This window comes from Lolium perenne, chromosome 5 (assembly GCF_019359855.2).
Source record: "Lolium perenne isolate Kyuss_39 chromosome 5, Kyuss_2.0, whole genome shotgun sequence".
In the NCBI taxonomy this organism is placed as follows: Eukaryota; Viridiplantae; Streptophyta; class Magnoliopsida; order Poales; family Poaceae; genus Lolium; species Lolium perenne.
In genome coordinates, this window is record NC_067248.2 from 13,342,603 (window position 1) to 13,366,761 (window position 24,159).

Here is a 24,159-nt window from a genome sequence, read left to right on the forward strand (position 1 = left end):
TATAGAGATTAAGAATAACATAATAATTTGGGGCTGTCTGAAGTCTAAACTGTCAAATTTATTTCTGAATTTATAGCATGCAGATGTGGGTTATGAAGAATGATACCTGCAAAGCATACCAATTTGGTAAGAGATCCACAACCGAAGTGAAAAAAACAAAATTCCATATCAACCGGCGCAAGTTGCATGAAACAAAGGAATCCATAATTTGAATATATCTCAATCAATTTGATTGAATGTATGTCAGTGTCATGATCCATGCAGTGATGCAGATTTTGATCTAGAAATATACTAACATGAAAACAACAGCTACTAACGGCAACACATATGTGTAGCATCTAATATAAGCCGTAAGTGCAGGAAGTACAAGGAACTCAAAATATCCACAAAGTTTTGTGTGAATGAAAAACAAATAGAATACAAATAGCAGTTTAAACATTGCACAAATTTGAACCTGGAAGTGATGTCTGACCATCATAAGAGTATAATCATGAGCGTCTTCCAGCCAATCATTTTCTTCCAATGTTGAGAGAAGGCCCTTTTAAATTCTTCAAGCGAATCCACGAATAATGTGCATGGTTTAGAGTATTGAATTTTCACAAAAAAAAGGTTTAGAGTATTGAAAGGGAGCACATAATCTTCTTTTCAGAGTGAAGAGTGTAGATCATCACTTGGTGAGCATCCCATCATAACAGGTCACCAACTATGATTTATGACGGAACCAACATCAAGCCTAATATAGAAAGCTGAAGTACTTCTCATAAGTTGATTTCTTGTGATTCTAATGAAACTCTCGGTCCATGGATCGTGCACTTATAAGTTATAACACCAGAGACTAATGCTTTAATAATGTTTGAGAACCGCGACAGCCAGGTCTGTACTGTTAGTCTGTAGTTTGAAAAAAATTGTTTGAAGGACAAAGTGTGTCACGAGAAGTGTCAGTCAATTTCTCTGCTTCAAAGAAACTCATATATATCCTTGTGTTGCTAAAACTCCGCAGTCCAGTGCCCATGATGCAAATTTAAGTTGAGGCAATCAGCAACCAAATAAAGGATGGCATCAATGAATACCTGAATCTCAATCTGCTGTAAAGGTTAAAGTAAGGGGGGGCATCTAGCTGACTGGGCCTGGCTTCAAACAGAGGCAATACGGAAGGCGTCAGCTAGCTAGCCTCTGGACCGATTGGGGTCATACTCCAGTAACATTCAAGTGCTCAATGAGAAGCAAATCGAGTAGCTAGCCTTTCCTTGAAGTAATTCGCCAGGACGCCCAGCAATCCAAGCTAGTAACCGGACCGCACACCCCATGCATAATAAGGATTAAGGACAACCTTGAACGGCAGCCTGCTAGGAGAGCTCGGGGAGGACCAGGTCCCACTGTCTCCCGCTCGGGGTGGGGGATTTGTGACAGACTGCTCCGTGTTCCTCCCTTCGGACAGGATGAGGAAGGCAGCGCCGCTCGCTCAAGATCGATGGGTGGTCCGGGATTGGGAAGAACCTCAGAGGTGTCCTCACTCTGGCGGCCACCCCGCCGAGGCTGATTGTGCCGTCGTTGTTCCTTTGGGCCTCCGGACCTAGCGACGGTCCGGTGAGCCGCTGCGAAACAGCAGGCAAACGGCGGCCGATCCGGCGAGTTTCTGCACTTTATTTGGTTGGGATTTTCTAGGTTTTCTATTGATGTGTTAGTGTATTCAATTTCTTACGGAACCAACCTGCATTATGCTATCGTGGAAGTGGGGTTACACGTGTGCTTACTACGCCACACTAAAACAGTTGAACCTAGGGTTTACCTCGTTCACTTCTATTTACATTTTTCGTACCGATTTTTGCTACTTTTACAATGAAATTGTAACCGGGCACATCAAGTAATTAATAAATGATTTTTATTCTTGGATCGTCTTTCTTACAAGGTATAATTGTCCAAAAAAAGGTGAAGAAATAATCGATGGAGGGGATGGATTTATTAAATTTGGTGATTATGATGAAACTCAAAGCTGAGCTATGTTTAGGAAGTTGCGCATGATTCAGTACATGATCAGTTTTATGTTTTTGATTCTGTTTCATCATGCCCTGGTTGGTACAAAATGCATCTTGCTCATATTGAATTGACAAGAGCACTTTAGGTTGTTTATAATTGTTGTACATGGAATTTTAATTGTTGATCCATGGTATATATTCATGCTCTGACTTTTTGAGAGTTCTAGAAAGGTTATGTACCCAATTTAAATATGAATACAATTTTCTCATTATTAAATGAATTCAGAGAACATTTGGGGATCATAGACTATATACTCTCACTTTTATCTGGTCGAAATGATAAAGATCCAACTTAGCTTATTTTCCATCCATGTTAGAATATTATGTTGAATCTTGTATTGTTGACACTGATATGTATTAACATCAAACTCTATTATGAAATTGATGCTTTGAAATTGTTGACACTGATAGAATTCGGAATGGATTCAGAGCATGAGAAAATTAGGGAAAACAGAGGAAAAAACAAGCAAAGGGTACGTATGCAGATCGATGCAGGAGCAGCGGCAGCAGCCAGCAAGATTGACGACGATCATTCTCATATCGATGGGACGTTGCCTCGATGGAGGGACGGATCTCATCTACTTGGTGAACTCGATGGCCCACGCGTTGGCATAGATGTATGTGGACTTGACGCCGGCGAATCCAGCTCCCCTGGCGAGGGCCTCGAACTCCCTCTCGTACCTCTCCCTGCCTCTGGGGCTGATCGCGAGCATGATCATGTCGAGCTGGAGCACCTCCTGGGAGCTGGGCTTGGCCTCCGGGTTGACCGGCAGGATGCACTCGACGAGCACGACCTTGCCGTGCGCCGGCAGCGCGTCGTAGCAGTTCTTGAGCAGCGTGGCGCAGTGCTGGTCACTCCAGTCGTGGAGGATCCACTTCATGAGGATGGCGTCGCCCGAGGGAACCTCCTTGAACATGTCGCCGTCGACGTGGGTGACGCCCGGGAACGGCGGCGCCTCGGAGATTACGTGGGGGAGGTCGAAGTTGACCCCCTTGATGGCGGGGTAGTGGGCGGCGATGGCGGCCACAGTGGCGCCGACGCCGCCGCCGACGTCGACGAGGGTGCCGAGGCCCTGGAAGCCGTGGTAGAGCTCGAGGAGCTTCTTGGTGATGATGATGGAGTGGTTCTTCATCCCTTCGTTGCAGACGCGGTTGAAGCGCGGGTCCGTGCCATTGTACTCGAACGCCGACATGCCGTACACCTTATTGAACGGGATGCCGCCGTCAAGCACCGCGTCCTTGATGTAGTACCTGAGGATTGATTCGGAGAACACATTTCATTCACAAGAACTACTGTATATACCATCGTGTGAATTACGATTGGCATGAAAACATTATCTTGCTAACTATACTTCATCCAAGTAATGGGAGTTGGTGTGCAACCAGTACTAGCAGGCAATATTTCAGCATGTGCTCTTGTTGCCACTTGTGTTCCGCGACAGGCAAGTAGATGCAATTGTCAGTTAGAGGTAACCTCAGTTTCTACTCTGTCTACGGTGCACACGGCAAAGCAGTGTCCAGAAATATTTTTAGCTAACTGACGCGGAATAACGCTGAGGTCCTCTAGCTCCTACTATCACTGATTTAGAACTACTATCCTGTTAGTGAAGCTCAATTTGGCAAAGAAGAAAGTCAGTTATGATGTACGCATGGACCCACACGCCAGCGACAGGAAATGGGCAAGGTAAGAAGGAGGAACGATCTACAGAAACTAACTCCACTGAGAGACTCACCAGCTATCCATGAGGACCTTGTCCTGGTTTATGAGCGCGAGCGCCGCCATGGAGCCGCCGTCCTCGTTGGGGGTGAGGAACTTGCACACGGGCGCGGCGCCGTAGCTCCGGGAGAGGCGGCCGTCCTTGCCCTCCTCCACCAGGCACGTCACGACGTTGTACGACGCCAGCAGCCGGAGCATGCGGTCTACCATGTCCGGCGCTTCCGGGTTCGCCGCGGACGGGAGCTTGGCGGCGACCTCGGTCGGGGTCAGCGACTTGCCGCCGGCGGCCACCAGGATCTCCAGGAGGCCAAGCTCGATGGCGTTCTTCACCGTCATCGGGAGGATCGACGAGGAGGCGAGCTGGAGGGCGAACATGCACGCCTCCTCGTCGGCGGACGCGGCCATGTCGGCGGCGGTGGAGCCCATTGATCTCTACGATGCTGGTGGGTGATTTTGGTGTGAGCGAGCGGGTGTGCTTTGCTGGGAGGGTGAGCAGGGCTTATATGCATGGGGCTTTCTCGCTTCACCAACCTTGGCAGGAAGGAATTTTAGTCTATTTTTTCTATGATTCAGAAGTCCACACACACACACACACCACGTGTTTTCTTGTTCAACGGTGACTTCCTTTTTCAACGGTTTCCTTTTTCAACGGTGGCGGTTAGGTTCTTTTGGAGATAAGTTTTTTATTTTTATTTAAAATATGAGTTTTATCTATGATTCAGAAGTCCACACACACACACACACCACGTGTTTTCTTGTTCAACGGTGACTTCCTTTTTCAACGGTTTCCTTTTTCAACGGTAGCGGCTAGGTTCTTTTGGAGATAAGTTTTTTATTTTTATTTAAAATATGAGTTTTATCTTGACACACTACTATGACTTGAACGCAAACAATACGATCACTACTTTTCTCTTCAAACTATAACATCGGCTTTGCATTGCATGTCCCATAAAATACTGGAGTCCAATTAGACTATCAAGATAAGGCAATTGACAATTCCTATTTCATGTTCATTTGCAAAGATTTTGTGGAGAATCATGCATATGGCTTTCATTATTTTCAAACTACTATTATTTAGAATATATTTTGGAACCGGTTAAAAGGGTATGCTTTACTTTGGGTTATATGACATGTGAAAAATGATTTCATCTCTAAAAAATGAAAAAACTCATGGTGGTCCAATCTCTATGCATTATTGCTATGCATTTTGAGTTCAGCCTCATGGCAACGGTTGCATGGGATATATACAACCGGTGCGGTTGTCGGTTCGAGAACATTAACATGTTGATACAAAGGCCCTGCATGTTATTTCATATTTTTCGTTTGCTAATTCATGTATTAACATTATGCGATCCAAGACTTATAAGAGTTGTTAAACAAATTCCAATAATGTAATAAAAGGACGCATACATACCATTTTGATGTAGAATCTGGGGCTTCCCCTTTTCCAAAAAAATATCATGTTGTCTCTGTGAAACTCAAAGTATTTTCCAGCACAAGGTGACTACAACCGTTTCGATTTTCTTCCAACCAATGTAAGGATGACAGAAAGTTCACGGCCATGGAGATTGTGAAGTCGAGATCGAGCCAGGTGCAGCCTGTCGACTGAGCGAATCTACGTATACGTATTTGCTGCCAATTTTTCTCAGCTCGCGTTGGTGACTCGGCTAGCTGGGTATCTACGTTGAAAAGTAGATCGTCCGACTTTTCTCTGTACTACGTTGAAAGTTCGGCCAGTACAGCAAGCAAAACAAGTACACGTATAACAAACCATGGCTACCTCCTCGTCGGCGCTCATTCTCCTGCTGGCTGTGTCATTCGCCGCCGGCGCCAGCACGACGTCCTTCAGCATCACCAACCAGTCACCACGGGAAAAACAGGGGCTGCCGTGCAGCAAATCATTGCCGTGAGCCACACACGGCAAAAATTTCTTTGCCGTGCGCACCGAGCATAACTCACGGCAAAGAAAAGGTGCACGACAACATCTGAAGGGAGCGCACGGCAAAGAGACCGTTAACGGCAAAGTCTGAAGATAGCGCAGGGCAAAGAAATCACCACGGCAATGGCCCAACACCCCGCAAGGCAAAGATTCGGTGCACGGCAAAGGCGTTGGGCATTGCCGTGCCTCACCCTTTGCCGTGCACCCAGCTGGGATGCACGGCAACGCAGCCTTTGCCGTGCGTTTTTCCTTTGCCGTGCGCCATATGACATTTCCTTTGTTTTTCTTTCTGTTTTATTTCATCTAATACTTATATTTAATTTTTAATTAGCTTTACTTTTTGGTGAGTATTTATTAGTGCTACTTAAGACAATGTGTATATACCCATATTATTTGCAATACAAAAGTACTCTCCATCTTCACCCCCCCACATATATCAGGGTTTCGGAGCAATCCGCGCTTCGGAAAAACTACTAAGTGTTATCGCCCAAATGCGAGGAAGGTCACACCGGGGAGATATTTTTACACCATTAAACCTTCCACCACACTTTCACACATATCATAGGTCCACATGCAAGATTTGGTGGGATTCCGGTGCTCCGGCGGTCATTCTCCCCCTCCTCCCCCCAAAAACATCGGTATGTGTGCCCCGGCGGGTCAACCCCCCTAGATTTTTCCGTGCGAGGTTCCACCAATGTACTTTTTCATTGTTTTAGGTTTGTTTAGAACATATACACATGAAAAACCAAGCTTGGGACCCCTTTGGCACATGGTAGCCTCCGGCATACCCGCAGCTAGCCATTATCACATGAGCCACCCTTTCTCGGTAACTTTTTCTCCAAGACAATCTTCAAAAGTGGGCATATATACCAAGCTTCACCGTGTGGCCGGTGGCGAGGCCGGTGGGCGGCGGTAGGAAGCTCAACAGCGGCGAGATGTGGAACCTTGACATCCCGGCGGGCACCCGCACGGCCACCATCTGGGGCCGCACGGCACTAGTAGGAAAACCCTTATAGGCGGAGCTAAGTTCTGTGGCGCACCACTCAAAATGCGCCACAGAATATTATTTTGTGGCGCACCATGCTGGGTGCGCCACAGAAATAGCTTAATTTTGTGGCGCACTACTGAACCATGCGCCACAGAAATTATGTGGGGCCCACATCCTGCCACCACCAATTACTAGTGTAGGTAATTCTGTGGCGCACATGGCGTGCTGCGCCACAGAAATAACTCTTTCTGTGGCGCACGTGCTTCGGTGCGCCACAGAAGTAGTTGATTCTGTGGCACACCTGCTCGGGTGCGCCACAGAATTAAGGTAACTTATATCATCTCGCCCGTGCCCTCCCCCGCCTGTTCACCTCTCCCCTCTCCCCTCTCTCCTCCCCTCTCCCCTCTCCTCCGATCCGCCGCGCGTCGCCATGGTCGTCGCCATCGCCGTCGCCGCCGCCTTCCTCCGCGATGGCCGCATGCCGCCACGGTCCTCCCATCCCCGCCACCTGCAGCACAAGCTGCCGCTACAGTGAGGAGGGGCCGCCGCGAGGAGGGGCCGCCATCGCGTGAAGGTGGAGGAGCCGCCACGTCCTCCTCCTCCTCCACCGCTGCCGTCGTCGTCAACCTCCTCCTCCACCCCTGTCGTCGGTGAACTCTCTCCCCTCCCCTCCCCTCCCCTCCCCTCCCTCTTCCTCTCCCGCGCGAGCACAAAGTGCTCGACGAAATGCTTGTGTTGCTCTAGTTGTGCTGCTGTTGCTGTTGCTGTGCTAGCTGTTGTTGCTGTTGATGTGCTACTGGATGTCATTGTTGCTACAGCTAGATGCATGCTCTGGTTGTGCTGCTGTTGCTGTTGATGTACTGGCTGCTGTTGCTGTTGCTCTATCTATCCTAGCTTGTTGTCATTGTTGCTGCAGCTAGATGCATGCTCTTGCAGCTTCTCACCATTCCTGGTGAACTATACTGTTGCTATTGCTTTTGTGTCCATGCTCTAAATGGTCAAATGATCATCATGTGCTAGTGATTTACTTACTGGCTCATTGCTCATGGTTGATGTACCTCAGTAGTGGTTCTGGATGCATTGCTGCTGTTGCTCTGGATGCATTGCTGCTGTTGCTCTGGATGCATTGCCCCTAATTGTTATTGATGAACCATGTGATGGTAATGATTCAATTTAATTCAATGGTGTTAATTTGATTTCCATCCTTTGTTGGAAATAAATCCATGTCTGAACCTGTACAAGGTAATGAAGACTTGCTCACTTGGTATTGCTTGCTAGTTGGACATTTGGTTGGTTTTGATGCTACTGGTTCATTTAAATGCATTAAATGCTACTATGGTATGCTACTGTGGTATCCTTGTGAAGAAAATGATGGATTCTTGTGAGCTTATGGTATGCTACTATGCTACTGTGGTATCCTTGTGAAGATTTACTTGATGGATTGTTGTGAGCTTATGGTATGCTACTATGCTTATAATGCTCTGATTAGTGGGGATGCTTACTGGATCATGTGCATATAGTTCATATAGTTCCCTAAAAAGAAAGAATGCTCCCTGGCCAGATGCTTGATGTCTTGGCTCAGCCAATGATGCAAAGGCTGAGGCAAAAACTTGGATAAGAACAGATACTAAAATAGAGATATTCACATTAGGGAATCATGTAAATGAATGCCACTGTGGTATCCTTTGAAGAAAATGGGAAGTTTCTGATGGTTTCAAAGACTAGGTGATGCTAGGTTATTAAGTTGGCTGTCAAGGTTGGTTTTATCTGGTTAACTTGGATAGGCTATGTGTTCTTGCTTACTTATGCATATCCATCTCTACTGGATTGACTAGCTCAGGCTTGGCCTCTCTCTTGCCAGCATCACATGGTTACTACCAAGTGATGAATAATCCCTTATGGTACCCCAGCTTTGTTTTGAACTCAACTGAGTAATGATAAATTTCTATTTCTTGTTGGCTTTGATGAAAATAGAGATATCCACAGTAGGGGATCATGTAAATGAATGCCACTGTGGTATCCTTTGAAGAAAATGGGAAGTTTCTGATGGTTTAAAAGACTAGGTGATGCTAGGTTATTAAGTTGGCTATCAAGGTTGGTTTTACACTACTAGGGAAAAGCCTATAGGTGGAGGCAAGTGGTGCCGGCGCACCACCTTGGACATGCGCCGGTGGAAAGGATTGCCGGCGCACCACTTTTCAGCCGCGCCGGCGATGAAGCACTACTGCCGGCGCACCTCGGGGAAAGACTCGCGGCGCTATTTCCTGGCATGGCCCCGGCCGATTCGGGCCAGGCCCAAGAATCATTGCCGGCGCACCGGCCCAGTGGTGCGCCGGTGGAAAATTTGCTATTGCCGGCGCACCCCTGGGCCGGTGCGCCGGCAATGATTCTTGGGCCTGGCCCGGGGGTGATATAGCCGAAAGGGTATGTGCTGCCGGCGCACTAGCACAGGGGTGCGCCGGCAGTAACCTGGGCACTTATTTCAGCTCAACAACCACTCCCCCCACTACTACCACTCCACTCCTCCACACAAACCCGAGCCTTCTCCCAACCCAGCTCATTTTTGCCCATTTCTATCCCCAATTTCACCAATTTGACCAAACAAAATCATATTTTTTGAGCAAATCTTCCCTTCCTACATGCATCTCCCACATCCCCCTATGTAGATCTAGATCTACTATCCCGCATTGACCGCTCAATCTAGATCTAGATCTAGAAAGTCGGCTTCCATACGCCATTGTCGCGGCGCGTCGTCTCGATCTTATCGACGAATATATCAAACAAATAGGTGATTAATGAACAAATTAAGGAATGAAATCGGTGTATGTTGGACATTTGAAGAAAAGCTCTCGTATGTGGCATATATATATGTTGTGCTTGTGCTTGTGTGTGTGTTGGCGTTGAAAATGAGTTGCCAACGTTGCGCCGAAATGTTGATTCTTCAAGTTTCCGTTTCGGCACATTTCTGGCGCTCCTATGTCCTACCGTGTAGGAAGGTCATGCCGAAATTTTCCGTGAAAACTACCGACGGATGCATGGTTCTAATGAATTATGTAATCTTACCATGCAGGCGATAATGGTTATCGAGATGAGTGAAAGCATCGTGATGAGATATCTGAAACACGCGATCATCGACATGTATGAAAATAACCGCACGGAGGTATTGTGTCCGTGCCGGAGATGCAAACGAGGGAAATGGTTTGACCCGTATTCAGGCAAATTGCAGGGGCACCTGCTCACTAATGGTTTCATGCATGGACACACTCAATGGATGAGTGATGATGGCGCGGAGGTCAATGGGGCGACGGCGGCAGGTGGTAAAAATGGCCGGCAAGAAGGAGGGCATCATGATACTGATGACGATGAAGAGTTTGTCGCACATGACGATAACCTTGACGACGACAATAACCTTGACGACGACAATAACCTTGACGACGACGAAGAGGTGCCGCTAGCTTCAGTCGTGCGGGACCCTCATCTTCAAGATCTGCTTCTCGAAAAGACGAAAGGCGCCAAGCGGAAATCAAAGCTTGAGCAACTCGAGATAGAATCGAATACTCCGTTGTACGACTCAGGTCGCGGGTTGGGGGAGTCTCGCTTGAGAGTAGCTCTCGATGTGCTGCAGATGAAGGCGAAACACGGATGGACGGACACAAGCGTCGACGACATCCTGGAATACGTGAAAGATCTCCTTCCTGCCGGGAACACGTGTCCTGGTAGTCTAGCCGAGGCCAAGAGAATCACGTGCCCTCTCGACTTACCCCACGAAAAGTATCACGCCTGCATCAACGATCGTATCATGTATCGCAAGGAGCACATGGACAAGACCAAATGTCCCGTGTGTGAAGCTGAACGGTACAAGAAAGGGAAGAAGAAAGCTCCTCGGAAAGTTGTGTGGTACTTCCGCTCGCCCCGGCTTCAACGTTTCTAAGCGGACCGCAAGGAAGCAAAGCTCATGCGCGGGCACGCAGAAAGAAAGGGGCAGTGTTGAATGATAAAGAGCGGATTGAGCACCCGGTCTTTGACGCACCCTTCGGATGCAAGCCGATGGAAAGCATTAGACAATGAATTCGGAAGTTTTGGGGCAGATCCCGAAACATCAGGTTGGGTGCGAGCACGGACGGATTCAATCCGTTCGGAAACTGTAGCAGCACACATAGCACATGGCCCGTGTTTGTATGGATCTACAACCTCCCGCCCTGGCTGTGCATGAAGAGGAAGTACATACAGATGAGTATGCTAATTCAAGGGCCGACACAGCCAGGAAACGATATCAACATGTATCTCGAACTATTAAAGGAGGAGCTTGAAACGTTGTGGGCGGAGGAAGGGGTAGATACATGGGACGCCGTCGCGGAAGAATATTTCCCTTTGAGAGCCGCGTTGATCACGACGGTGCAGGACTACCTCGGATACGGTTACATTTCGTGCCAGGTGTGCCATGGACACAAGGCATGTGTCAGGTGCATGGAAGAGACGATGTTTTTGCAGCTTGGTAAGGATGGCTCTTCGAAAACAGTTTACATGGGGCATCGAAGGTGGCTACAGAAAACTGACCCGTGGAGAAAGCGTGGAGATCTGTTCGATGGTACAAATGAACCCCGAGGACCTCCACGTAAGAAGAGCGGCGAAGAGATCGATACATTACTGAAAGGTTGGAAGGAGTGCCCTGCGCCGGGAAAGATTCGTCAAAAGCCTGGAGAGAAGAAGAAGAAAAAGGAAACGACGCCGCTCATTGGTGTATGGAAAAGGAGGTCCGTGTTTTGGGACTTGCCGTACTGGAAAATTCTCGATACACCTCACTGCCTTGATATCATGCATATTACAAAGAACATATGCGAGAGCTTGCTTGGCACTCTTCTCAACATGCCGGACCGGACCAAAGATGGGCCGAAAGCAAGACAGGACCTGAAAGTTTTGGGCATCAGGGAAGAGCTTCAGATCCCGCCGGCCCAAGAGGGACAGTCGGAGGAGGAGGCGGACGGCGGTCAGAAGCGCAAAAGGATTAAGCAGCCAGACTATTACTGTCCCCCCTCCTGCTTCACTTTTAGTCCGGCCGAGGTCGATCAATTTTTCAATTGCCTTGTAGGAGTCAGAGTGCCCTTCGGTTACTCCGGGCTAATAAGCAGATACATGGACCCCAAGAAACGAAACTTCAGCGGCATGAAGTCTCATGACTGTCACGTGATGATGACGCAGATTCTTCCGGTTGCAATCCGAGGTATAATGGATGACCATGTCCATGCAACGCTGATCGGGCTCAGAACTTCTTCGACGTCATAACTCGGAAGTCGATAAGCGTGAAGAAACTCGCAAGGCTCCAGGAAGAGATCGTGGTGATCCTATGTGAGATGGAGATGTACTTCCCGCCTACATTCTTTGACGTGATGGTCCATCTGTTGGTCCATATCATGGATGATATCGTCAGTCTAGGGCCGGCATTCTTACACAACATGATGCCGTTTGAAAGAATGAATGGGGTCATTAAAGGATACGTTCGTAACAGGTCACATCCGGATGGAAGCATCGTACAGGGCTGGCTCACCGAAGAGTGCATCTCTTTCTGCACGAATTATCTAGACATCGAGGACCCTGTTGGTTTGCCTCAAAACAAGCACCTCTGCAGGTTCGAGGGAGTAGGCCACAAAAATGGAAGGAAGGAACTGCACGTGCACATGTCTGGTCGGAGTTCCGACTTTGACAGGGCCAACTTAGTAGCGCTACAACACATTGACTTGATCGATCCTTGGTTGAAAGAGCACAAAACCATGATAGAGAACAGTGGCAAGCCGATGATGACGGAAGCAGAAATATACAGAGAGCACAACTCCTCTTTCGCGCGCTGGTTCAAAGACCACATTGATGCTAATCCCCCACCAATGGATTCTGACAAGGATAAACTAGTATTGGCCTTGTCACATGGCCCCGCGCCCAACATCATGACTTACCAAGCGTACGATATCAACGGGTACACATTCTACATGGAAGAAAAAGACAAGAACAGTGTTTACCAGAACTCAGGGGTAACGATGAATTCCTGGACGGTGACGTAAAGACTAGATACTACGGAAGAATCGAGGAAATCTGGGAGCTTAGCTACGCTGGGGAGAAAGTGCCGATGTTCCGTATCAGATGGGCTAAGAGCGTCAGAAAAGAAGACCGGTATTTCACCACCATGTTTCTACCCGAAGCCAACAAATCAAAGTCCACGAACGCCACCGCGCAGAATGAGCCATGGGTACTGGCAGAACACGTGCACCAATGCTTCTTCATAACCGACCCATCCAGGCCTAGCCGTGTTATCGTGAGGAGAGGCAAGAGGACCATCGTCGGAATGGATGGAGTCGCCAACGAGGAAGACTTCGAAGGACAAGTCGGAGACCCAATGATGGAAGAATCCGAGGACGAAGACACAACATACACCACAAGAAGAAGCAGGACCACGCTACCGAGGTCAGGTCGACCCTTCAAAAGAAGAAGTCACGACACGGGGCTAAATTATTCAACGACGAGCAAGAAAAGCAAGAAGAAAGCGAAACACTCTTCTCAATCGATGATGTAAAACTTTATTTGCAATGTATAACTCATATTTTGTGTAATTCATAACTACTCATATTGTCATGGCCAATATTTTATGTATGACTAATTAATATTGTGTTGGTCAATATTTTATGCATGCATGTATATAACTCATATTTTTTGTAATGCATAAACTCATATTGCTTGGTTATTATCTTGAAAAGAGAAGGAAATAAAATAGTATAGGATTTGTGGGAAAAGAAAAGAAACATAAAAGAAAGTGAAAAGAAATAAAGAAAAGAATAAAAAAAAGAAAGTGAAAAGAAATAAAGAAAAGAATAAAAAGAAATGGCCAGCCAGGTTGGGGGACAAGTCCCAGGTATAGCTGGGCTCACCTTATTGCCGGCGCACCACATGTTTGGTTCGCCGGGGGTATAGTTGTCCCCGGCGAACCAAACATGTGGTGCGCCGGCAATAAGGTGAGCCCAGCTATACCTGGGACTTAACCGCTGCGCGTGCTATCTCTCTCTTCCTCTCTTCCTCACATCATTCTTCCCCGTACCGACGACGACGACCACCCGCCAGCGCCGCCACCCGCCGTTCTGCACCAGCCTCTGTCCACCACCATCCACCTCCACCAGCCCCCCACCACCTGCCTCCGCTGTCGAGGAGGAGCCGCCGCCGCCGCTGTCGGATCAGGTCGAGGAGGAGCCGCCGCCGCTGTCGGATCCACCGCCGCCGTCGGATCTGCCGCTCGCCAGCCGCCACAGAGAGGAGGAGCAGGAGCAGGAGAGACCCGTACCTGCCGCTAGCCGCCGCCGTCGACCCCTGCTGGTAGTCAGGTAGGTCCACCCCCTCTGCCCCCAATCCCCCTCTGCCCCCAATCCCCCTCTGCCCCCATTGCTTTTTCAATGTTAGGGTTCATACAGAATGAACAAACAGCAATCAGGCTTTTCCAATACCAACCATCATACTGACCAATAGCACTAAAATCATCAATTTGAAATTTTCTGGTTTGAAATTAAATGATGAAATGCAGTAGCAAATGATGAAATGCACTCATATTCATTCTATGGTTTGAAATTTTGAGAGAGCACTACAATGAATTCATTCTCTGGTTTGAAATTAAATGATGAAATGCAGTAGCAAAAAATGGGGATTTTCAGTGCTTCTTTTCATGTTTTTCTTTTCTTTTGCCTCTCTGGTTAGATGAAATGCAGCTAGCTAGGTTCATGTTTCTTAGGTATGTTCATAATAATATGATGGTTCTCTAGTTAAAATAATTTAGTAGGTTTAGTTAATAAAATTTGCTAGCAGTACATGGTTCATTTAAATGAAATGAACACTAGTTGGCAGTAGCAAATGCTACTACTGGTTTAGCCATTCTTGATTCATGTTTATTAAATTTTTAGGGTTCATATATAGCAAGAATGCATTCTCTGGTTCATTTAAATGCCTAATGAAATGCATTCTCTGGTTCATGCTAATAACAAGAATGAAATGCTGATATACAAAATGAATTGCTGCCACTGTAGGTGTTGCATGCTCATGCTAATAATATGAATGAAATGCAAAATTGCTTGCTCATGCTCATGCTCCTAACAAGAATGAAATGCAAAAATGCTGCCATAAATTGCTACTGGTTAAAAATGCTCAATTGTTTAGTTCAAAATGCTCATGCATGCTCACTGGTTGTAAATTAATTTGGTTCAAAATGAAAATGCATCATTACCTACTGCCAAAAAAAGAAAATGAAATAGAGGTTTGGCTCAAAATTGATTTTACTTGCAGTAGCTAAAATGAAAATTGATTTTGTTTAGTTAATTGGCCAGTGCATGTACAAGGTGAAGGAATGTCACTTTAATTCCACTTTAATTCCACTTATAGCAGCAGTTGCTACTGCTGCTATATATGCAGTAGTGGTTCTTCATTTAAATGCCTCATCGCCAAGAATGCTAGCAGTAGCAAGTGTTAGGGTTAGGCATACATTTAAATGTTAGGGTTAGGGTTAGCCAAGAATGCTAGGGTTAGGGTTAGCCAAGTGTTAGGGTTATCCAAGAATGCTAGCAGTAGTGGTTCTTCATTTAAATGCCTACTGCCAAGAATGCTAGCAGTAGCAAGAAAATTCATTGGTATTTGCTTCTTATTTTTTGAATAAATAAAAACTAATTAAGCATCAAATGCTACCAGTAGCAAGTGTTAGGGTTAGGCATACCTCACATTTATTCACTAGTAGTAGGTTTACTTTATTTAAAAAGAACAAGTGATATGTTCATTCTCTGGTTCATTTAAAAAGAACAAGTGCTATGTTCATTCTCTGGTTTTAAATGGATGCTGTCAACTGATGTACACTGTTAAACATAGCTGGTGCTACTGTAAGAACAAGTGCTATTTTATGCTACTGTAAGTGCTATGAAATGATTTTGTGTCAGGAATTCAGTATGCATATAAAATGATTTTGTGTCTCTGGTTAAATGCATGCTACTGAATTTGTTCTCTGGTTTGAAAATGAAATGCATGCTACTGGCATGGTGCTGCTGATGTTAAGTGCATGATGATGTATATGAAATGATTAAGTGCATGTTGATGTATATGGTGCTGTGTATGCTGATGTATATGGTGCTGTGCATGCTGATGCAATGGTGCTGCTCTCCACACTAAATGATCAAGAATGAAATGGTGCTAAAGTATATGGTCTTCTTTTTGCATTTCTGTACATTTGCAGGGATTGAGTTGCTATTGAGTGCCGGAATGTCGATTCATTTCCGTTCCGGCAATTCTAGCACTCGGCATGACCAATTTTTAGCAAAGGTCATGCCGAATTTTTCCGTGAATTCTAACTCTTTTTCATCTTCTATTAGTGCAAGCCACCATGTCGTCTCAAGAAGAGTTAGAGGAGCACTACAATAGGCACTTCTTTAGGACGGAGGAGGATGCCGAGGCTGCTGGTGTTGGCGGCGACGAGGACCATGAGATGGAGGATGCCGCTGGGGGTAGTGCCGACGAGCCGAGCGGCAACGAGGCAAGCGCCGCCGCCGGGGGTAGTACCTACGAGCCTAGCGGCGATGAGGCAACCGGCGCCGCCGGGGGTGGCGGCGAGACAAGCGGCGACGATCCTAGCGGCGCCGCCGGGAGTAGTGGCACCAGGACAAGTGGAGCCAAGAGGCCGCGGAAGGCAAGGCGCCAAAACACGGTCGGCACCGGCAGAGACACAGTCACAGAGGTGGACCCCGCCAGTGGTTTGCTGGTGGAGCCTAAGGATGTTGCCAAGGGGTACGGCAACCAACTGGCATGTATCCTCCGAGAGGTCGTCAATCTCAACGAGACGGACCTCCGAGCTGAGAGCAAAGCGCCTTTGCGAGCCCAGCTCATTGCGAGGTTGCACGCACGATACAAGTTCCTAGGCGACTACGCCTCCAGTCATCAAACCAACAACATTGTGAACTCACAAGCCCTCCTGAAGTTCACCAAACACCTCAGCAGCTATAAGTACATGGTGCGGAAGCTGATTGCTGAGGGCAAAGGTTTCGAAGAGGTCCACTCCGCCTTTCCGCATGTCACCCAGGCGGACTTTGATGCTTTTGTGGCCAATGAAGAGCTAGAAGCAACCAAGAATCGCAAGTTGTGGGGGAAGGAAATGCGGGAGCTTAACATCGGCAACCACAACCTTGGGAGCCGTGGGTACGAGGGAAAGGAGCCCTAATGGGCGAAGGAGGACGAGGCGTATGTAAATGCCGGCATTGAGAACCCCTGGCTCAAGTACAAGGACCCGCTTGAAAGAAGATTCATCAGGTCCCGGTACCATAAGAAGAAACTAACCGGGGAACTTGTCACGGACCCGAAGGTCGTAACCGACATAATTTGGTTCACGAACGACCAGAAGGTCCTGGCGTTGGAGAAAAAACTGGTAAGCAATTTACCGGTTTTATTAGATCAAGTATCGTTCATATAATAGTAGCAACATTTCTAAATGGTTCGCGTTTCTTCCGCAGGAAGAAGAAAGACAAAGACTTTCTCAAGCCTCCCAAGGTGACGAAGGCTCCTCGTCCCAGGCGTCGACGGGCAGGGTAGCCTGGGACAAGCCTCTCGTACGGGCGCTAAACATCGTTAATGAGCATTCACCGACGAGAAGGCCGCATAGAGGCCGTGTGGCTGGCGCCGGTACAGGCTACAAGCATGGTCACTATGGCTTGTCGTCTGCGGCCGATAAAAATGCGCGTAATGAGAGGAAGCAGCGGGAGGCGGAGGAAATGAGGGAGTCAATCCTAGCCCAAGTCCAAGCTGGTTTGGTACCGCAACTGGTACCGCAACTCAAAGCTACACTCGTACCTGAAGTCAAAGCTGAAGTCGCCGCTGGAGTCCAAGCAGATTTCAACGCTCTACAAGCGTGGTATGAGGGTGGCAAACAAGGCCCCCCCCCGAAAATGCAAGTGGTTAGCTTCAACGGCAGCAACTCGATGGTGCCGCCGTCCGCCGGCAATGACAATGTTATAATGGAGACTCCTCCGGCCGCCGGCAATGTCGCTGGTGCTAGGGATTCACCGTCCATGCCGGGTAGCAGCCCCTCCATCACTTGCACGCCCGCCGCCGCATGTGCTGGCCCGTCGACATTAGCCGAGCTCAACGCCCTCACGGTAATTAACTAATGTGTACATCAAGTTAATATATTAGTTTCGTCATCCTTGCCCTCTCTCTAACGCCATACACATGTTCTCGCAGGCGCTCTCGACGCCATGCACCTTTTTGATGAAAGTAAACGACGAACTCAAAGACGTCGCGAGGGGGTCCATCATTCGGCCCCTGGATAAGAAGTGGCACACACGAGATATGGCGGATGACGTTTACCGGGTTGAAGTGGATCGGGCGTTACCGGGCTATGAGGATTTGTTTCCTCCTAATCAACCGCATGGTGCCGATGACGATAGCCCGTTGAATCTGGCCTCACTGAAGGGTTGGGTACTGCTATGGCCGAAGACCCTAATTCGAATCAACACCTACTCGGGGTCGACGGCAAGCAAAGACAAGCACCTTGCGGCGCCACATGTCAGCGTCCCTCCACGACAGCCCGCGGCGCCCGTGGTCATCGCCCCACCAGAACGGCCAGCTGCGCCAGAGGTCAGCGCCCCACCACAACAGCCAGCTGCGCCAGAGGCCGAGGAATATGAACGTGACAACTTCCAATGGGATATTCCTACGTCTTCACAAGTTGTCCATGAGGATGCGCCGGGCTTGAAATATGTGTGCTCCAAGAAGCTGTTCGATTCTCAAGAAACGGCTGATGAGGAGGAAAATCCTGAGGAGGTCGCTACCGCCGCCGTCAAAAATATGTTGAGCCCAAACACACTCCGTGCTACGGCCACTACGGCGATGGATGGTCCAGCACTACAACCCAAGAAGAGGAAGAGGGCAAATAAGAAGGACGCCCAAGACAAGGCGGCGGCGGCCAAATCCAAGGACAAGGTCCCACTCCTTGACAAGTTGCCAAACAATTGGCGACCTCTGCATCACTTGGGTCAACCGATGCTGCCGGAGCATGTCGTGAAGAAACTCACCCCGGATATGAGGAGCTTGCATGAGACTGTCTTGCATGTGGAGAACCTTCTTCTCAAATCAAAAGATCCTGGTTACCCTCTCTTCGTGGCGAAGGTGCCAACTGGCATGAACTTCGTCGAGAAGTACCCCGCGGACTTGTGCTTCATCCGGTTCAACGACATCTTCAGCATCTATCGCATGCAAGCGCTCCACTTTAGTGTGGTTCGCCTAGTTGCTCTTAGCATGTCTTCCCAGATTGTTAAGGAGGGGACGCCGACCATCGCGATCATGGACCCCTTCTATATGCGGGAGAGCATCATCTCGCAACCCTGGGGATCGCGCGATTGCCACCCAAAGAAGGTCGAGGATTTCATGCCGGCGAACATTAAGAAGGGCGCCATTCTCATCCCTTACTTTCCCGAGTAAGTAATCACTCGCTAGTCCCCCATCACCATTCTATCCTATATCTCCATTTGCATTTCCAAAGGTTAATCCGTGTGTTTTCCGCAGAGACAAGTTCTGCACCCTCATCGTCGTGCACCCGCAACACTCGCATGCAGTCTATCTCGACTCGGGTAGGGACCGCAAGAAAGACTACTCCCACATCAGGGCCCTTCTCAATGATGCTCTCACCGGCTTCGCCAACAAGGCAGGCCCCCTCAAAGTAGAGAGGAAATCCCGAGGAGGCTTCGTCTTAACCCGCACAACCAACTTCCCTCGCCTCGTGCAAGTCGACGCCCGACAATGGGATGGACGCGTGGTACGCCATCCTTCAGATGCAGGAGTACATAAAGTACGCAGATGACATGTTGCTGCCAGATAATCTCAGAAACAGGTTTGCAAACATGGCGGATGTCCCTGATAGAGAGATTAGAAAGAACTGGGGTCGCATCCAGCAGTTCATTTGCACGATAATCCTGCAGGATGTCAACAATAGGTCTGGCGAGTTCTTCTACGGCTATGGTCTACCACCTAATGACGAGATAGACCTCCGCTTGGAGATGTCGCGTGATGAGAGGCCGTTCAACTCGCTTGAGGGCTGCCGTCCATTCCCCCCTAGGCGTACAACCTGATCCTACGACGGGAACACTTGCTAAAGCTTGAACGATATGTCCTTGAACTTCCGTACTGTAATAATTGCTATATATTCCCATAGAATCGACTAGTTGCTTTTATTTAGTTGTATGAATGTGCATGTGAACATGTGTCTGTAGTTTCATTTACTTTGCTATATATTTCAAGATTATGGCGTACATAGCTTAATAATTATTTGCATTTACTCGACCACTACTTGCCTCGTATTTGGAGTTCGCCGATGATTAGAATGTTCGGTCAATCGTACACTCGGGGGGTGGAGCCAGTGAGCCTTGGTGCGACGGCCACAAGTATCAATCTATTGTGCATCCTACCTAGCCTCACTGACTCCATCCCTGGATGTTAATATTTGTTTCGACCGACAAAGTATGAGGCACGCTATTTAATTCGTACTACTTGTCTTCTATTTGAGTTCGTACTTCTTAATTGCATTGGCCGATGATTAAAATGTTCGGTCACTTGTACACTCCGGGGTGGGGCCAGTGAGGCTTGGTGTGATGGCCACAAATATCAATCTATTGTGCATCCTACCTAGCCTCACTGACCCCATCCCTGTATGTTATTATTTATTTCGACCAACAAAGTATGAGGCACATGCTATTTAGTTCATACTACTTGTCTCTTATTTGAGTTGGCACTTGTTCATTGCATTGGTACTAACGTTTTACTTGTCTTGTGAATGGAGATGCCGACGACATATGTCGTGTACAAGGGGAGGGTTCCTGGAGTCTACGACGACTGGGAGGACTGTCGGAGACAGGTGCACCGTTTCAGCGGCAACAGCTACAAGGGATACCCCACTAGGGTGGAGGAGGAAGGAAGATACGCCCGTTATCTAGCGGGAGAGATGAGGGACATGAGGAGGAACCGGATGAAGACCATGGCCTTCGTGATGATGGTCATGACCATGTTGGTCATGTTCTATGTGATTCTAGTTTAGGTTAGGACCTACATTGTGAGGTGTATGACGATACTTGTGACGACTATGTACCAAGACTTCTAACTTTGTGAAACTTCGTCGTTCGGTGTTGCATATGCACATGTGTTGTATGAATCAACACATTCCGAAACAAGACTTGCGTATTTGTGTACTGATACCGAAATGAAACTTGGCTCTCTATGTGCTTCTCATATTGCATGTAATACTGTATAAATATGAACTGCGTTGTAAATATATACTGCTGTCAAATATGTATTGTAATATGCTGGAAAAAAGCTGGAAAAAAGAATTTTCGAATTAATTGCCGGCGCACCTAAATGACACATTGCCGGCGCACGTGGCATGCGCCAGTGCTGGAAGCACTACTGCCGGCGCACCTGATTGTGCGCCGGTGGATTATATCTTTGCCGGCGAAGCTTGGGTGGTGCGCCGGCAGTAGCTGACATATCGCCGGCGCACTACCTGGTGCGCCGGCAGTATCCATTTATCACCGGCGCGTTCGCACCGGCGGGCTCGTGGGGCGCCGGCAATGGGCGTTTTAGGTGCGCCGGCAATGGGCCTTTCCCTAGTAGTGTTATCTGGTTAACTTGGATAGGCTATGTGTTCTTGCTTACTTATGCATATCCATCTCTACTGGATTGACTAGCTCAGGCTTGGCCTCTCTCTTGCCAGCATCACTTGGTTACTACCAAGTGATGAATAATCCCTTATGGTACCCCAGCTTTGTTTTGAACTCAACTGAGTAATGATAAATTCTATTTCTTGTTGGCTTTGATGAAAATAGAGATATCCACAGTAGGGGATCATGTAAATGAATGCCACTGTGGTATCCTTTGAAGAAAAAGGACTGTTTCTGATGGTTTTAAAAGGCTAGGTGGTGCTAGGTGATTCAGTTGGCTACCAAGACTTGTCTCATCTGGTTAGCTGGGATATGCTATGTGTTGTTGCTTGTTTAGGCATATCTATCACTTACTGGATTTACTGGTTCTTGACTGGCCTCTCTTTTGCCAGCATCACTTGGTCTATATACCAAGTGATGAATAATCCCTTTGGAGCATCTGCTCCATGTATGCTATGTGTGTTTGAGCATCTTGACTTATGTCACCATGGTTGCTGGTTTGTTGGTGTTTTTGTACTTGCCGATGATTAGAAGGTTGGTAGATCACTCGTACACTCGGGGGTGGAGCAAGTGAGGCTTGGTGTGATGGCACAAATATCAATATCTTGTGCATCCTACCTGGCCTCACTTACTCCATCCCTGGATGTTAATATTTGTTTCGACCAACAAAGTATGAGGCATTCCATTTAGTTCATACTAGCTACTTCTTAATTGCATTGGCCTTTCTTCCATTTTAGTGCCGATGATTAAATTATTTGGTCACTTGTACACTCTGGGGTGGGGCCAGTGAGCGTGGTGCGATGGCACAAATATCAATCTCTTGTGCATCCTACCTAGCCTCACTGACCCCATCCCGGTATGTTAATATTTCTTTCGACCAACAAAGTATGAGGCATATGATATCTAGTTGAGATACCACTTGGCTCTTTCTTCCATTTTAGTGCCGATGATTAGAATGTTTGGTCACCTATACGCCGCTATATACTTTGTAGATGGGCCCCCCTTTCCCCGGCCGTCGTTCCGTGAACGAGTCCTTGACGAGACAACAACGCCGACCTGTCTCTCCGGTGCCGAACCACGCCAGTCCAAGCCACCTCCCTTGTGGCCGCAAGGGAGGCGGCTGGGACTGCCGTGGTTCTGCGCCGGAGAGGCAGATCGGCGTTGTTGTGTCATCAAGGACCCGTTCACGGAACGGTGGCCGGGCAAAGGGGGCCCTTCTGCAAAGTATACTGCGGTGTATACTGCAACTATGGTTTCTGACCATAGTATTTGTGTTGACCAACAATGTATGAGGCACTTATTCCATTTTGTCATTCCATTTGCTTTGGTATTTTCAAAATGCCGATGATTAAAATGTTTGGTCACCGTACACTTGGGGGTGGCGTAAGTGAGCCTGGTAAGATAGCACAAATATCAATCTCTCGTGCATCGGACTTGGTCTCACTTACGCCATCCCTGAATGTTAATATTTGTGTTGACCAACAATGTATGAGGTACTTATTCTATTTTGTCATTCCATTTGCTTTGAGATTTTCAAAATGCCGATGATTAAAATGTTTGGTCACCGTACACTCGGGGGCGGCGTAAGTGAGCCTGGTAAGATAGCACAAATATCAATCTCTTGAGCATCGGACTTGGTCTCACTTACACCGTCCCTGAATGTTAATATTTGTGTTGACCAACAATGTATGAGGCATTTATTCCATTTCTCTTGTGCATCGGACTTGTTGGTCTCACTTTCTTCCATTTTCATCATAGTAGGAACTGGATGAAGGACCCCAATGCAAGCGAGCCTGGTGGGTAGAGATGAGGGAGCAAAGGAGGAACCGGATGAAGACTACTTTGTAGGATGAAGACTACTTTGTATCTCGAAATTGTGAATTTTGTATGAATTAAGAGTTGTATGCAAAACACTTGACACTTGCCACTATATATGTATCTCGATCGGGATCTAAGTAATGTGATGATGATATCTATGTTATATCTGTGCAATGTACATGATATTTATATTATATCTAAATGTTGCTGTATATAACCTGTATATCTGTATATTGCTGTCTATAAACTGCATGTGTATAGCAGGCATCACAAAATCGTGTATAATACAAGCAAATTCTGTGGCGCACTGAAAACCAATTCTGTGGCGCACGCTTTTCTGTGGCGCACCTAAGAGCACGTGCGCCACAGATACGTTAATTCTGTGGCGCATGGGCCAGTGCGCCACAGAAACCTTATTTTTGTGGCGAAGTTTCTGTGGCGCACCTCCCATGCGCCACAGAATCCATTTTTGGTGCGCCACTGATGAGGCTTTTCCTACTAGTGCGGGCTGCAGCTTCAACGGAAACTCCGGCCGCTGCGCAACCGCCGACTGTGCCGGCGCGTTGTTCTGCACCCTGTCTGGACAGCCTCCGCTGACGCTGGCAGAGTTCACCCTCGGCGGCGAGTTTGATTCTTATGATATCTCCGTGATCGACGGGTTCAACATCGGTGTGACACCCCGGAACCGGTATCCTGAGGATCCCAGCGAAACCGCCGAAATCCACACGATATCGATTCCGACACGCCCTCCGACACGACGTGCGCGACAAAGCACACGTGATGCCAGAGGAATTAACACGAGCGGTAACATTACAATAGGATTACAATAGAGCCCACAAGATACGTATATTATACAACAACGACTCCAATGAGTCAAGATATAAATATACAATACAAAGATCCAAATCATACAGAAGATCGAATATGTCTGAGTACGGACAAGATACAAATTGGAC

The 24,159-nt window shown here is 47.6% G+C and overlaps 1 protein-coding gene across 1 annotated transcript; it reads right to left on the reverse strand.

Moving 5' to 3' along the window:
• Window positions 1-2,389: 2,389 nt before the first annotated feature.
• Window positions 2,390-4,231, reverse strand: LOC127298947 (flavone O-methyltransferase 1-like). The gene is made up of 2 exons (XM_051328815.2): window positions 3,770-4,231; window positions 2,390-3,287 (listed from the first exon to the last, which is right to left on the reverse strand). Exons 1-2 carry the CDS (start codon window positions 4,177-4,179, stop codon window positions 2,615-2,617), a joined length of 1,083 nt encoding a protein of 360 aa, XP_051184775.1. The 5' UTR covers window positions 4,180-4,231; the 3' UTR covers window positions 2,390-2,614.
• Between the last annotated feature and the right edge of the window lie 19,928 nt (window positions 4,232-24,159).

Coding starts and splice junctions, on each gene's coding strand:
- LOC127298947 (XM_051328815.2), bottom strand. CDS start 4,179: ATGGGCTCCACCGCCGCCGACATGGCCGCGTCCGCCGACGAGGAGGCG. Junction 3,288..3,769: donor AAGGTCCTCATGGATAGCTG/GTGAGTCTCTCA, acceptor ATCAATCCTCAG/GTACTACATCAAGGACGCGG.